The sequence below is a fragment of the Montipora capricornis genome, chromosome 11 (genome assembly GCF_036669925.1).
Source record: "Montipora capricornis isolate CH-2021 chromosome 11, ASM3666992v2, whole genome shotgun sequence".
In the NCBI taxonomy this organism is placed as follows: Eukaryota; Metazoa; Cnidaria; class Anthozoa; order Scleractinia; family Acroporidae; genus Montipora; species Montipora capricornis.
Genome location: NC_090893.1, coordinates 37,298,923 through 37,312,812, shown reverse-complemented (window position 1 = coordinate 37,312,812; position 13,890 = coordinate 37,298,923). Strand labels below are relative to the sequence as shown.

General features: G+C 41.1%; 1 protein-coding gene across 2 annotated transcripts in view; it reads right to left on the bottom strand.

The window, feature by feature from the left end:
* The window catches only part of LOC138022858 (uncharacterized), a 295,342-nt gene that overhangs the window by 52,636 nt on the left and 228,816 nt on the right, over positions 1-13,890 (bottom strand). For both annotated transcript variants that reach the window (XM_068869847.1, XM_068869846.1), the window contains exon 6: positions 9,812-10,003. In XM_068869847.1, coding sequence (XP_068725948.1) covers positions 9,812-10,003 — 192 coding nt within the window. The remainder of the gene's footprint in view (positions 1-9,811; positions 10,004-13,890) is intronic.

Genomic DNA, 13,890 nt, shown 5'->3' with positions numbered 1-13,890 from the left:
CTAACCGTATACGAGTTCAGTGCCCAGGACAAGGACAGCCGTTAGTACAGGACCAATAGGTTCAAGCTCAAGAACAACAACTTCAAGCCCAAGCACAACAACCTCAAGCGCCACTGGGCGCTGCGGCTGCCCAACTTCAGGTTGGGGAGGTTATGTTTTTCACTCTCATGGCCCAGGTCCTTAGTTAACATGTCTACCCCGTGCTTTGCCAAGTCTTGCCATTTATGTGTCCCTCTGTGGTGTCGCCCCGCTCGTTTCTTTCTGTAGTTGTTTCGTTTTCGCTATTCCGTTTACTTTGCCCCCTTCGTGTGTTCGACCTCAGAAATAGTTTGGTCGTGTCCGACCTAAGAAAGAGTTTGGTCGTGTGTTCAACCTGAGAAAGAGTTTGGTCGTGGGTGCGACCTGAAAAAGAGTCTGGTCCTCTGTTCCACCGGAAAAAGAGTTTGGTCCTGCTTTCCACCTGAGAAAGAGTTTGGTAGTACGTTCGACCTGAAAAAGAGTTTGGTTGTGTGTTCGACCTGAGAGAGAGTTGGTGGAGCGTTAACTTTACAAGGAATGGCGTAACCTGTCTGGCCTGAAGAAGAGTTCAGTCGTGTTTACGTACGGCTTCATACAAGTTTTTTTTGTGTGTGTTTGGTCCGTGTTTATTGTTTAAAAGAGAATTATTGGCGCTTTCGCTCGTGTAATTTTTCACTTTCTTGCCTTCCTTCAGGAGAACGCTGGAGACGACTTAGCCTCCTTAAAAAAAAAAAAAAAAAACTTGCGGCTATTCGCCAGTTACACGACGCTGGATCTGTTGATTCCGCTTTGTCTCTTCTACTTCAGTATTTGGCACGTCCATCAAGAATTTATCACCTTCGCAGCTCTTTAGCAATTGGTCGACGTCGCCAGGGACAAATTAGACGAAAGAGCGTCCAGATTTAGTACCGTCCTGCGGCAAAACCCGGCCTCTGTTGCTTGATCCCTCATTTTAGCCGTTCCTTCTCAAATTAGTAGGGGATAAAGAAGAGGTGACGATAGCCAAGGAAATTCAAAAGGCTCTCAAGCGACCACCGACCCAATAACTGCCTAGAGGTGAAAGGCCATGATTTTATCCGTATCCACGTCGCCAGCGCCCTGTGTGCTTCTCCTGTGGCAAGCGAGGCCACTTTGCAAGGTCTTGTAACTCTCAATCTAGGGGCAGTTCCGGCCACCATAAACAAAATTAGGAGTGTTATACCCAGATTTGGTTAATACGTGGCGTTATTTAAATGTGTTTCATGAAACTCATATAGTCCCGTTTATTTTTCGTTTGTTGTTGTTGTTGTTGTTGTTGTTGTTCTTCTTCTTCTTCTTCTTCTTCTTCTTCTTCTTATTATTATTATTATTATTATTTGTAGTCGGACTTATTTCCCCTCCCGCTCCTTGCCGTACCAGATGGAAATTCTTAACCACTCCCTATAACCTGTCTCAGGACGGGTTCCTGGTCCGGCCAGGCTGGCGGGTGTTGCCCTCCCTTTTCTTTTCCTATGTTATTTTTGTTTGGGGTCTACCTTCGCATAGCTCGTCATTCCCTTTTTTTTTTTCCATCTTATCCTAGATCAAGCCCCTCTTTTCTTTTGCGGACAAACTGAAAGGTCTTAAACACTGCCATCGTGAAGTTGTTTGCTGCGATTGGGAGGGTCATCCCACCAGCTGGGCCGGACCTCTTCCTTAAAGACTGCTATCTCTTCCGTTCCACCAACAAGAAAGGCGCCGCATCGAACAAACCATTCATCGGCTCTGCGATTGCTAATCGTCTATCCCTCCACTTGGCTACACTCAGAATACATAATGGCGAAACTGTGCACCGCTTCCGTAGCGGGTGTTCGGATAACTATGTCTCTCATAAGTGTTTACCCAGAAAATGTAGCTAGGCATGGGTGGTAGAAATCCCACCAGACTACCGAAGACTACATGCAAACAGGTACGGTCATAAAGATGTCCCACGTTGCTTCGGCCTTGGTTGACAGCGCTTCAACGGTTGCAGGGGATCCTTCTGCGGCAATTTCAGTAACAAATCTGTTTCGCGTCACAAACGAATTGGGAGGTTTTTCTCTTACAAGTTTATATGATCATGTCTTGGAAAGGAGAGTTATTTATTTTCTGAGTTTTGTTGCGGTGTCTTTTTTGTTTTCCGTTTCGATTGCTTTAGAGCGGAAGGCGGTGACAAAATCTCACTTCCCATAACTTAGTATCGCGAAGGCAGTCAGTGGTTGTATTGACAGTGAAGATGGTATACTATTTACTGTACACGTCACCATTGGGGGACAAAGTTAGATTTCACGAGATGTGTTTTAACTTCTGTGCAGACGACACGACACCCAAATTTGAGTCATCTTCGATGGTTGACAAACTTTCTGCTCTTTCCTGCATTGAGGCCTGCATTAGTGATATAAATAAGTGGATGATATCTAATAAGCTTAAGCTTAATAACAGTAAGATGGAGGTGCTAGTCATTGGAGCGCGACACCGCCCTCACCCATAGCTTGATCTTTTACTTGTTGGCAATGAGCATGTGGTACCTACTTCATCCGCGAGAAATTTGGGAACCGTCTTCGATGACATGACACTTTAGTCTCACGTCGCTGCCATTTGTAAATCTGCTGTTTTTTCACATTAGGAATATTGCTAGAATTACGCGATAGTTGTCTCTATCGAATATTTAGACTCTAATTCACGCGTTTGTTACTTGGACCACTGTAATTCACTACTTATTGGTCTCACCTTCAGAATTGTGCTGCTCGGTTGGTTGTTGGTGGTCGTAACTACGACCCAGTTACGTCAGCTTCATTGCCTACCGATTGAGAAGCGTATAGTTTCCAGGATAAATTGCTCCTAACTTATAAAGCTCTCAATGGTTTAGCTCCCCTGCATAAATGTATGTGTGATACGCTTGAGCTTTTTATTGCTACTCGCAGGCTTCGATCATGTGATAATTATGTTTTAAATGTTCCTCGGTACAATCTCAAGAGTTATGGTGGTAGAGCTTTTTCCGTTGCAGCTCCTAAATTTAAGGTTAGGACTTATTTGTTCAAGTATAGTTACTAGGTCTTACTACCGACACATTTTTTTTTCTTGGGTCTAGTCTTTACCAGCATTTCTTATAACTTTTACTCTTTTTAATTTTGATTTTTATTGTTGTAAAGCGCCTTTGGACATTGGATAAAGGCGCTACATAAATGCCTACTTCTTATTATTATCTCTTGAATTAACCAACCATACAATTTTGTCGCATTCCTACAACATAAACATCAAAGATACTGAATATATCCGCAATGTAGTTGTCTCCGCCACACATCCCACTTGTTGAAAAATGTTCAAAAATTCAGATGAAAATTGAGGTTAAAGGACAACGTAGGTATTGATAATAACCATTAATTAACTTCAACACCAAACAACTTAATGCAAATTAAAACCAAGTGAAAGAGAATAAAATTCAGTTTCCATTTCGCTATTGCCAAACCTTGAATTTCGAAAAAGGAATTGGGGGTGGGGTGGGGGTGGGGGGGGTGAGACTTCAACTACCAAAAAAAAATGGTGATAAAGCACTTTAACTTGTTTTAAAATGAGTCTGGATAACTATGTAGCTGTCAGTTATGCAAGCTTTGAAACACATAGCAACCTTATGTAAAGTTTAGTGCCACTAACAGCCAGCTTATTTGTGAATGATATCCACAAGATGCTAAGACAAATTTTATTTTATATTTTTATAAGCTGACAGTAACTACAAAATTCTCAGCTATCATTTGAAAATTAAAACGTTCCTCAGATGATTAAAAGGTAAAATACTGTCCGATTCTCAGCTCTGAGTTATTCGCTGAAAAAGAGCCAAAAAAAAGCCAAGTAAACATAGTTTTACCCAGTTATTTTGCTCGGTAGATCAGACCCCAATTGCTCAATTGCTGTATAACTCTATCCAGTGGATACGTCACTATCCAAAATATAAAAGACACTTTACTCTCATGGTGCCTAAGTCAACCCAGGTGTATAAATGAGTACCGGCAAATTTAATGGTGGGGGTAGCCCTGCGATGGACTAGCATCCTAACCAGGAGGGGGGGTGGGGAGGGGAGGGGGAGTACAAATACTCCTAGTCGCCTCATGCTACAGAAACCAGGATAAGCTCTGGCCTAATGGGGATTACGTTAAACGTTCTCCAAGGTTTTCGTACACACCCTTACTTAGATGTTCTTAGGGTGTGCATATTCATGGTTACAGGAGGAAATACTGAAATTATTGCACAGACTGAAACTGTTAGATAGTGACTTATCCACCGGTATGCTTGTCAATTTCATGTGTTGACCATACATGTATAAATCAAGTTTCTCATATTCATATCAAATTGACAAATGATTTATGTCAAATGATATCTCTATAAATCAAGTTTTTCACAGTTTTTCATATTCATGTCAAGTTGCCATATATTCATGTCAAAACAACTTTCCTTTACCAATGCAACTATGCCTATATCAAGCCGACTTTTTCATTTTTCATAAAAAGAATTCATGTCAAGTTAACGTTAACATTTTTTCAAATCAAGAAAGCCTGGTGCCGAGCATTTCAAAAAGGAAGCGGGAGAATCAGCCGTACAATAGACCACATATGGTGGCCACGAATCTCTTCATTCTGAACGCAGAAGAGTTCTTCGAAAACTGATCTTGTCTTTGTTCACAATGTACCCCGCGATGACGACCAAGCTAAGTTCTTGTCGCGAAGAGTAGAGTAGAGCAGTACAAAGAAACTTTTACAAGGTAGTAACATATCAACGCACCCAGTCATCGAAACACGTCTTCACCAGGTGACTCTCACTCTCAGTAATGACATTGAGCAGCTGATAAACGCGTTAAGACAAATCTTGTTGCGACTGGAAAGCCTTTACAGCCATAACAACCAGGAAACGGACAACGAGCACAGTATAGCAGTATAGCAGATGCCGTGTTGGATGACATGATTAGAGAAATTTTGTCTTCGGCTCCCAAATAAGAAATTGCCACGACGGTGTAGGGTTCTTGAAGAACGTCCAAGTAACCCGGAAATATCCGTTTATGCGAGCTGCACACCCTCTCTGAATGCTCCGTGGAGATTCCAAAGGATGGCCTCTTCTCAAGTCCAGATTGCCGATACAACAACAACAACAAAACTTTATTTAACCGTGGAACCCTTTTCACTAAAAAGAGGTCCTCTCAAGAGCCGTGCGCATTTAATGTAACAAACAAATATAATGCCCAGGAGTACCTAAAATCATCGTTGCAATATCTTATATTAAGTACTATAAAAGTAATTTCTAATTTGCAATAGCAGAATAAAACTATTTGAAGTAGTGAGACTTGCTTAGCCTCAGCTGAGAGACTGTTCCATGTTAATCCTGATTTCCACATGATCTGTAACTGTTTGTGACTATCGGAAGCTGTCTGCGTCGGTCTTATTGCAGATGATAGTAAACACCGCAAGTAAATGTTTCCAGTTAAATCTGAAGCGATCGCAGACAAGCGTTCCACTAATCCTCAGCAAAGTGAGGAGAAAAAGGCGCCCACTCACTTCAAGTCTGCCTGGACGTGTTTCAAGGCGAACAATAGTGTGCCGCCGATAGGACACAAATCATCTCAGACACGCATTTCCATTAAAAATTGTCTTAGTCGGAAGCGTCGTAATGGTCAGGAAAGTAGAACGAGATTCAGCTTTCCCGATCATCCAGACCGTGTGCCATAGATCGCCGCAGATCGCCTCAGACGACAGGGACAAATGTTTGCAAATGTCTGCGACGTGGCGCAGACCTATCGGCGATCGTGTCCCAGACTGATTGCAGACCGTTGCAGATCATATGGAAACCAGGCTTTACTGCCCTATAACGGAAACTCTTTTTGAGGGACTCAGCATTTGGCGGCGGAATAAACAGGTTCTGTTGGGCGCCCCGAAGATTACGTGTGTGAATGGTATTTACGCTGGCAAATTTTTCAGACGCAGGTATTCGGGTATAAGGTTACTTACTGATTGAATATTAAAGATTTGAAATATCGTTTTCACATCTGTCAGCGAGGCTTTTCCATTTGGGGGCACAATGAATCTGTGCAGATCTGACATCCCAATCAGACCCCGTGCGTGCTTCCCTAATTTGTAACTTCTCTAGTTTTTGGCTCAACCATTACCGATGCAGGACCACACAGCGTTGCAATAATCAATATGCGATAGAATTAGTGACTAATATATCGTCACTAGGGTACTTTGGGGAAACATCGGTTTTAGCCTCCTCTGGGCGGCAAGTACTTCAGCAAATTTACCGACGACTTCAGAGATATGAGCCTCCCACCAGAGTATTTCATCCCCCTGAATGCCTAGGCATTTGTACGCATTGACTCTTCCAATAACTGAATGCCCATCAAGGCAGATGTGAGGTTCACTTGGGAGCAGAGAGATTTTATGTCTTGTCCCTGTAAACAGACGCTTGGTCTTGCGGACATTAACTAAAGACTTAGACGGTTAGAGTCTAGCCATTGTTTCAGATTGCTTGGATCCTGAGAGAGGGATGAAATCAACTCTTTAGGGTTTTTGGATTGAGAGTAGTTTCATCGGCATACATCCTCACATCGGATAGGAAGTTTTAGGTCGAGGTCATTCATGTATAATAGGAATAGCAGAGGGCCAAGGATAGAACCTGGAGGCGCCCCACAACGTAACTCTTTTGAGAATATACGTTGTTTTTAACTGTAATCTGAGTTCTATCTGAGAGGTCACTTCTTGAAAAAAATTAAGACCTGCACCTTTATATCCATACAGCTCCAATTTTGACAAAAGGATCTCATGGTCAATACGTATAGTTTCAAATGCCTTTTTCAAATCAATAAAAAGAATGGCATTTGTTAAGCCATCATCGATGTTAATAAGATACCAATTGTCTTTCATGTCAATAAGAGTAGTAAGGATAGAGTGCACGGGTCTAAAGCCAGACTGATATTTCGAAAGTAGCTTCAATTCTCTAACTCATATTTATATGTCAAATTGGAAAAGGCTTTATCAAAAAGCTTAGCTATTACAGAAAGTACAGAGATAGGCCTGTAATTTGCTGGGTCAACGTTTGAAAACTGGAGTTACTCCAGAACTCTTCCAGTCCTTTGGAGGATACCGGTGAAAATAACTAATCAAGTATGATCTTCGCAGTTATGAGCGCAATTTTTGCAATTGCGTAGAGAAGCCTGAAAAATTCAGGAGTCCAACGTGGTTTGAACCCCTGACCTCGCGATTCTGGTGCGACGCTCTAACCAAATTGCGCTCATAACTGCGAAGATCATAGCTTTACTTGATTTCATATCCGCAGTTCATATATGATTCATTTCATATACCATTTTCATCATTGATTCATTCCTCACGGGACCATTAGAACCCACAAATGACCAGCTCCCAACGTCAGTGGCTTCATAGCTCAGTTGGTTAGAGCGTCGCACCGGAATCGCGAGGTCACGGGTTCAAACCCCGTTGAAGTCCTGAATTTTTCAGGCTTCTCTACGCAATTGCAAAAATTGCGCTCATAACTGCGAAGATCATAGCCTTACTTGATTATACTTCTTTTTCCCTACACAAATGTTTAAATGTTCGTGTAATATCAAGTCTCCAACTCTTTCTCGTATTTTTAATTTATCTGTTATGCTTGGTGCCTACAGATATGTCCAGGTTTGACCCTTTGGGTAAAGGTTAGCATTAGTTTTAGCTTTGGGTAAATGCAGCAGTTAATCTTTACTTAAAGAAGAGCATTTGGGGGACACTTTGTGACGTAGATTGTCTGTATTCTGAGACACGAGTGATGTTGAAATTGGCGAGAAGAGCAAGGGAACACTTCGTGACGCTTATTGAAATCCGCGCGCCTCTAATTAGGGTCTAACCTGGACATAAGTGAATCATTGACCAATATCTCTTTTGTCTAGTTTTAATAGGATTTTTGAAAAACCATTATATTACCGGATGAAGGAATTTATTGACAAAAGTTATCTAATGTACTCCTCACAGTATGGCTTCCGCAAATCACATTCCACAGAGCATGCGATACTTGATATTGCTGAAGCAATACTGAGAAATATGGATAAATGTTACTTCTCATGCGGTGTTTTCATTGCCCTAAAAAAGGCATTCGATACGGTCAATCATGAAATATTACTCGATAAATTGAACTTTTACGGTTTCCTGGGATTGATAAATGATTGGTTTAAATCATATCAAAAAAACAGAATGCAAACAATTCAAATTGGAGAGTATTTATCAACAAAACTTATTTCTCCGTGTGGTGTGCCCCAGGGACCGGTCCTAGGACCTCCTCTATTTTTACTTTACATAAATGACATTCACCTCAGTTCCGAAAAACTAAAATTTTATCTCTTCGCAGATGATCGTAATATACTTTATGCTGATAAGAATTTCGAAGCGGTTGAACAAACTGTTAATGCAGAGTTAAAGAACGTACATGATTGGTTGAGTAAAAATAAGTTGACATTGAATACAAAAAATTCTAATTTTGTAATTTTTTGTCCTCGTCAGAAAAAAATGCATTTTTCTCCCTAAATAAGTATTTTAGATTGTGAAACAAGCAAAAGAGTCAGTTTACCGCAAAAAAGTTGTATCAAATACCTAGGTGTTTTAAATTTGTCATGGAAAAGCCATGTTGATTCTGTTATCATAAAAATAAGTAAAACTATAGCGGTGATTGCGTCCAATGCGTCCAATGCTTATTTAAACAAAATCTTGGTTCTTCAAAAGCGAGTGCTGGCCTATTTTCCCGTTCGAAGAGAACATGCCATCCCTTTATTTGTCAAAGCAAAAATTCTGCCTGTTACTTTCCTATATTATGAAGTCGTAAGCAAATTAATGTTTGATGTGCAAAAACAGAGTGAGCCTCCATAAAGGCCAATCAACATTGTGAAACTATTTACTAAACCATCACACATTCATACCTACAATACTCCATCATCCAAATCGCAGCTAAAGACTGAAAAGTGTGGGCTATAAAAAAGCCGTTTGAACCCGCTGTACTGTTCTCGATGTCACTTTCCTGGATGTTATGGCAGGACACCAAGATTTGTCTTCAGGGCTTTCATCACCTACTCAATGTCATAACTGAGAGCCACTTGGTGAAGACGTGTTTCGACGATACGTCGTTGATACTCGTAACGTTTCTTCGTACTACTCTGCTCTGCGGTACATTGTGAACATAGACATGCAATCTTGATCAGTTTACGAAGAACTCTTGAAGAGATTCGTGGCCGCCATGTTGTTTATTGTACGGCTGGTTCTCACGCTCCCTCTTCCTTTTTGAAATGCTCAGCACCAGGCTTTCTTCGTTTTTCCAAATATGAAAAAGTCGGCTCGATATAGGCATAGATGCATTGGTAAGGAAAGATGTTTTGACATGAATATCTGGGAACTTGATATGAACATTAAAAAAAACTTGATGTATAATTATATCGTTTGACATAAACATCTGACAATTTGATATGAATATAGGAAACTTTATTTATAAATGTATAGTTGACACTTGAAATTGGCAATGTTGATATTTTGTCACATTTGGACAAGCATACACGGACAAAGCTATCCGGCCTTTGAACAACTGCATGGGTACACACGTTTCCTTTAAAAAAAAACGGACAATGGTTTAAAGATTTCTACCAAGAAAATTACTTTATGGAAAAAAATCACCATGGTTGAATCTTTCATGAAAGGAATGGTCACAGTGCAAATGTATTTCCTTCTTTTCCTTGTCAGCTGAGAACAGAAAAGGTAAATATCTATATTTTTAGCCACCTTACCCACTCTGACCACGAAATAATGACCATAGCTAGTATTGCAGTAGATGATCACTTCATTCACTGGCACCATCCTTCCCAAGTCAACTTGCCACCACAACAGCCACATCGCAGTCCGGAGGTTTCCATCTACTACACGGTCACCTCGATCAACATATCCTGTAGCACTTACTGGCTTTCTGAATGCAAGGTTTCCTTAAATTGAACAGAGATAAAAACATAACAACATACTTGGTAATCTGTGACCCTACCTAGGATGACTTTACTTTTGCCTTTTTTTGTTTGGGAAAATTAAGAACGTGACGAATACATGCCCCAAACAAAGTACAATGTAGCATCTGCTTTACTCCTTTTGTTGATAACTTTGTCCGAACCATTGTCAAATTGCCCAGAGGACTGATAGTTACATATCCACGGTGATTTGACAATGTTATCATACGGTTATTGGGCTCTTCACATGATCCCGGTTGATCGAGATGGATCGGTTATCAAGATGAAATTGGTTTCTGTTCATATGGCAACTTTAAGCCTGCTTTCAGAGATGAAAATTTTGTGACGCGATCGATTCAGGTGTAACGAACAAGCGTGGCGAGAATTTCTCGATTTTCTTTGTTTAAGCAACCTCAAATTAATTTTGACTTTACGTTAACTATCAAATGAAACTAATCTAAGCTTCATTATCGAAGAAAAGAGAAGTAAAAACTCGGTACTGTCCGTAACGGGGATGAAGTGTTCATATGGCAAAATTTTCAGCCCGTTACCGCGATCTCGGAAACCTAGCCAACCTGCCTTCTCATACGAACACATCGAAGCTTTTACAAACAAGATTTTAGAGACAAAGCAACACCTCGGAAACCAAGCCAGCCGGGCTCATATGAAGAGGCCCTTATAAACACTAATCAGCGCAATACCTAAGACACCTTCTATCAAGCTCTGAGATAATATTTGATTAATTCCCGCTCATTTAATGCTCTCCATATCTCTGGCACAAGGGTGTATTTTCAAAGGCAACTTTACGACTTTCAGGTATTAGAAAAAGTTGGTATTAGAAATTCCGGGAAGTTCAAGTACATTCTCAGTAAATTCTACTCTTGAGAAATTTGTATAATTAAAATGCTACTGAGACGAAATTTTGACTTTTTCTTGTTTTTTGCTTTTCGTGACCCTTGAATGTCAATAATTACGCCTGCCAAATTTAAGTTGGAAATTCCAAATGAAAGTGCACTTTTTCGATGCATGCTTTTCGAGAACGAGCGACCGCCATTACTTGTCCCAGTAAGATCCCAGGGAGTCCGTGACATCATCATATCATCAAAAACAAAGTGCTCTGAGGCGAAGTGACAACCACATTTGGAAAAGTATCCCGTTGTACATGCTCATCGTCTGTAAAAAAAAATATAATTGGCACCTATGCCAGCTTGTCGCTGTGTTGTACAGGACTGCAGCAACAAGTCAAATCCGCGAATTGGAATCTCTTTGCAAACGCCAAAGAGCAATTATGAACTGACCAAGTGGAAAGCCTTTGCTCGTATTCACAGCTCCAACTTCAACACCAAGGGGCTTTTCAAGATCTGCTCAGTTCATCAGGGTAATAGGCATTATTATTTTTGTTACATTTTTGGGTAATTGAGGTTAAGAGTAGGAAAATTTAGAGTTAAATAAATACAAGTACAAGTACGCGAAGTATTGTCCTTGTTCCCACGGTCTCCATTGTCGTTGAGAAGGCAAAGACAAAGAGACCATGGGAACGAGGTTGCGCCAAATATATGTTTTTAAGATAAGTAACGTAAGGGGTGACAGGCCACACTGATTCCCTTCCTGTGTGAAAACATGTATAGAACCCTTTATAGTTTTGCTCTAACGAGCAGATCCTTTAAGGATTTTCCCTTTCTTGTAGGAAATAATAGGTGCCTACAAGCAAAGGTTTTTGAAAGCAATTTGAAGTAAAAACCAACGGTAACAGCGAATGACGTTTCGACCGCACTTCTGTCATTATCAAGCCAAAAGTGAAGATAATTTTTTTTTGCATAAGTTTAAATATAAAGCAAAGGTGTAAACGTATGTAAAGTATGAAAATGTGAAAAAGGGGTTTCAAAAAACATGCAAGACTAACATAGTTAAAAATGATTTGAAGACTTTCGCACGAATTGAGTCTGACTAAACATTGAGACTTCAGTTCATTAAATAAATAAATGATAGTCAAACTTGTTCTTGCACTTTTTTAAGATGGTAAAATTCTTGGTAAGATCATTGGGCACGTATAAGAATGTTTCACACGGAAATGTTTTCCAATAGAGGAAGACGTCGAAAGCTCGTCTAAGTGTTGATGCAAATGCCGCCGCGTGTAACCAACATAACTTGCATCACACAGGTCACATTTAAATTGATAAACAAGGGATTGTTGGTTGAAAATAGACGGCTTGACGTCGCTGACAAACATGGGCTGGACAGTCACTTCAGCCGATGTTGTAAGCATCGATTCCGAGGAAGAAAGAACACTTGAGAGAACACATTAGTTTATTGGATCCAAAGTGGAATAGGGATTTGAGACCACGCATGGCTACCTGATTTATACGAATAGAAAACAATACATGAGTCATGACAAACATTCCTACATGAGGTTCACACATATTCTACATCCCCCTTCGTAAACCAAATCAGTACAGACTGGCCAAACGAAGTTAATAAATAAGAGCACGCTGAAAGAAAACGAACGAAACTAATTACACTAAAAGTAATTCGTAGTTCATCAATCCTAGTGGTTAAAATCTAATCCGGTCCAAGAATAGAACTTACACGAGTTTCTTCAATCAAGTAACAAAATAGTGATATCTGGTATTTGGTCTTGAGATCCGTCCAGACCTAGTGACAACAAGTGGTCTTTGAGCATTGGGACGCGAGGGGCAACTGGAAGCAGAAACATTTTCCGTAGACGTTTATGATAGAGATTTAACTGGAGTCTCGGGCCTGACAGGGGGACCTTACAGGAGAATGACGAGGCCGTGGAGACTTGGCAGGTGTCACGGGTGAGACTCAACAGAGGAGAAAGGAGAAGCGCTCTGCCTGGCTGCTGCAGGAAAAGCGGGAACATTCTAATTCGTTGCTTTAGGAGGAGCAGGAGCACGTTCTGGAACAGCCTGAAGATGTCTGCAGTTTCTGCGGTTTTCTCTCTCTCTCTGTCTCCAACAATAGCGAGCTTACGCAACAGGACGGCTGAAAGACTCAGGACGGCAGAATGGCGAAAATATGTCGCGCGAGACTGTGCATTCCCGATCTTACGGGACATTTTTTCGTCATTTAGCCGTCCTGTTGCGTAAGCTCGCTATTCACAATGTGGGACGGCGGGTCTGCAGTGGGTTGTTTCTCAATACCAACTTTCTCATAGCTTTTGCTGGTGTGAAGTCTCACAACCTGCCTAGGATTGAGAGGTGGAAGAGGTTTGGCGCCACGATCGTAAGAGGCCTTTTGCTGCATTCACTTGGATTTGAGGCGGTAGAAAACATGTAAGTTGCTGAGGGCCCTGGGAGCAAGGAGCTTCTTCGCAACCGGGAGAACGGACATCAACGCTGCACAGGGCAATCAAGAACTTGATCTCGTGGAACATTCTTGAGATTAAGAAGCCAAGCAGAGGATCTGAACCATCCTTCTTGCATTTGTCAAGCAGGTTCTTGGCTTGCGTCACTGCATTCTCAACCAGGCCATTGGACTGTGGGAAGAGAGGGCTACTGGTGAAATGATGGAAATTCCATTCTTTGGCAAAGCTTCTAAATTCTCTACTGGAAAATTGTGAGCCTTTGTCGGAAAGCAACTTGCATGGAATTCAATGAACAGAAAGGTGGCGCTTCATCTTCTGAATAACAGTTTTGGCAGAAAACTCGTGGAGAGAATTCATCTCCAACCAGCCGGAATATGAGTCAATCAGAATTAAGTATTGCGTTGATTGCCAATCACATATATCAGCACTGACAAGGGACCACAAAAGCACCGGAACAGGGTGGACCAAAAGCGGCTCCTTCTGCTGGTGTGGTTTTGCACTGTTGCAATGCTGACACGAGGCTATCATACAATCAATTTCCAGCATC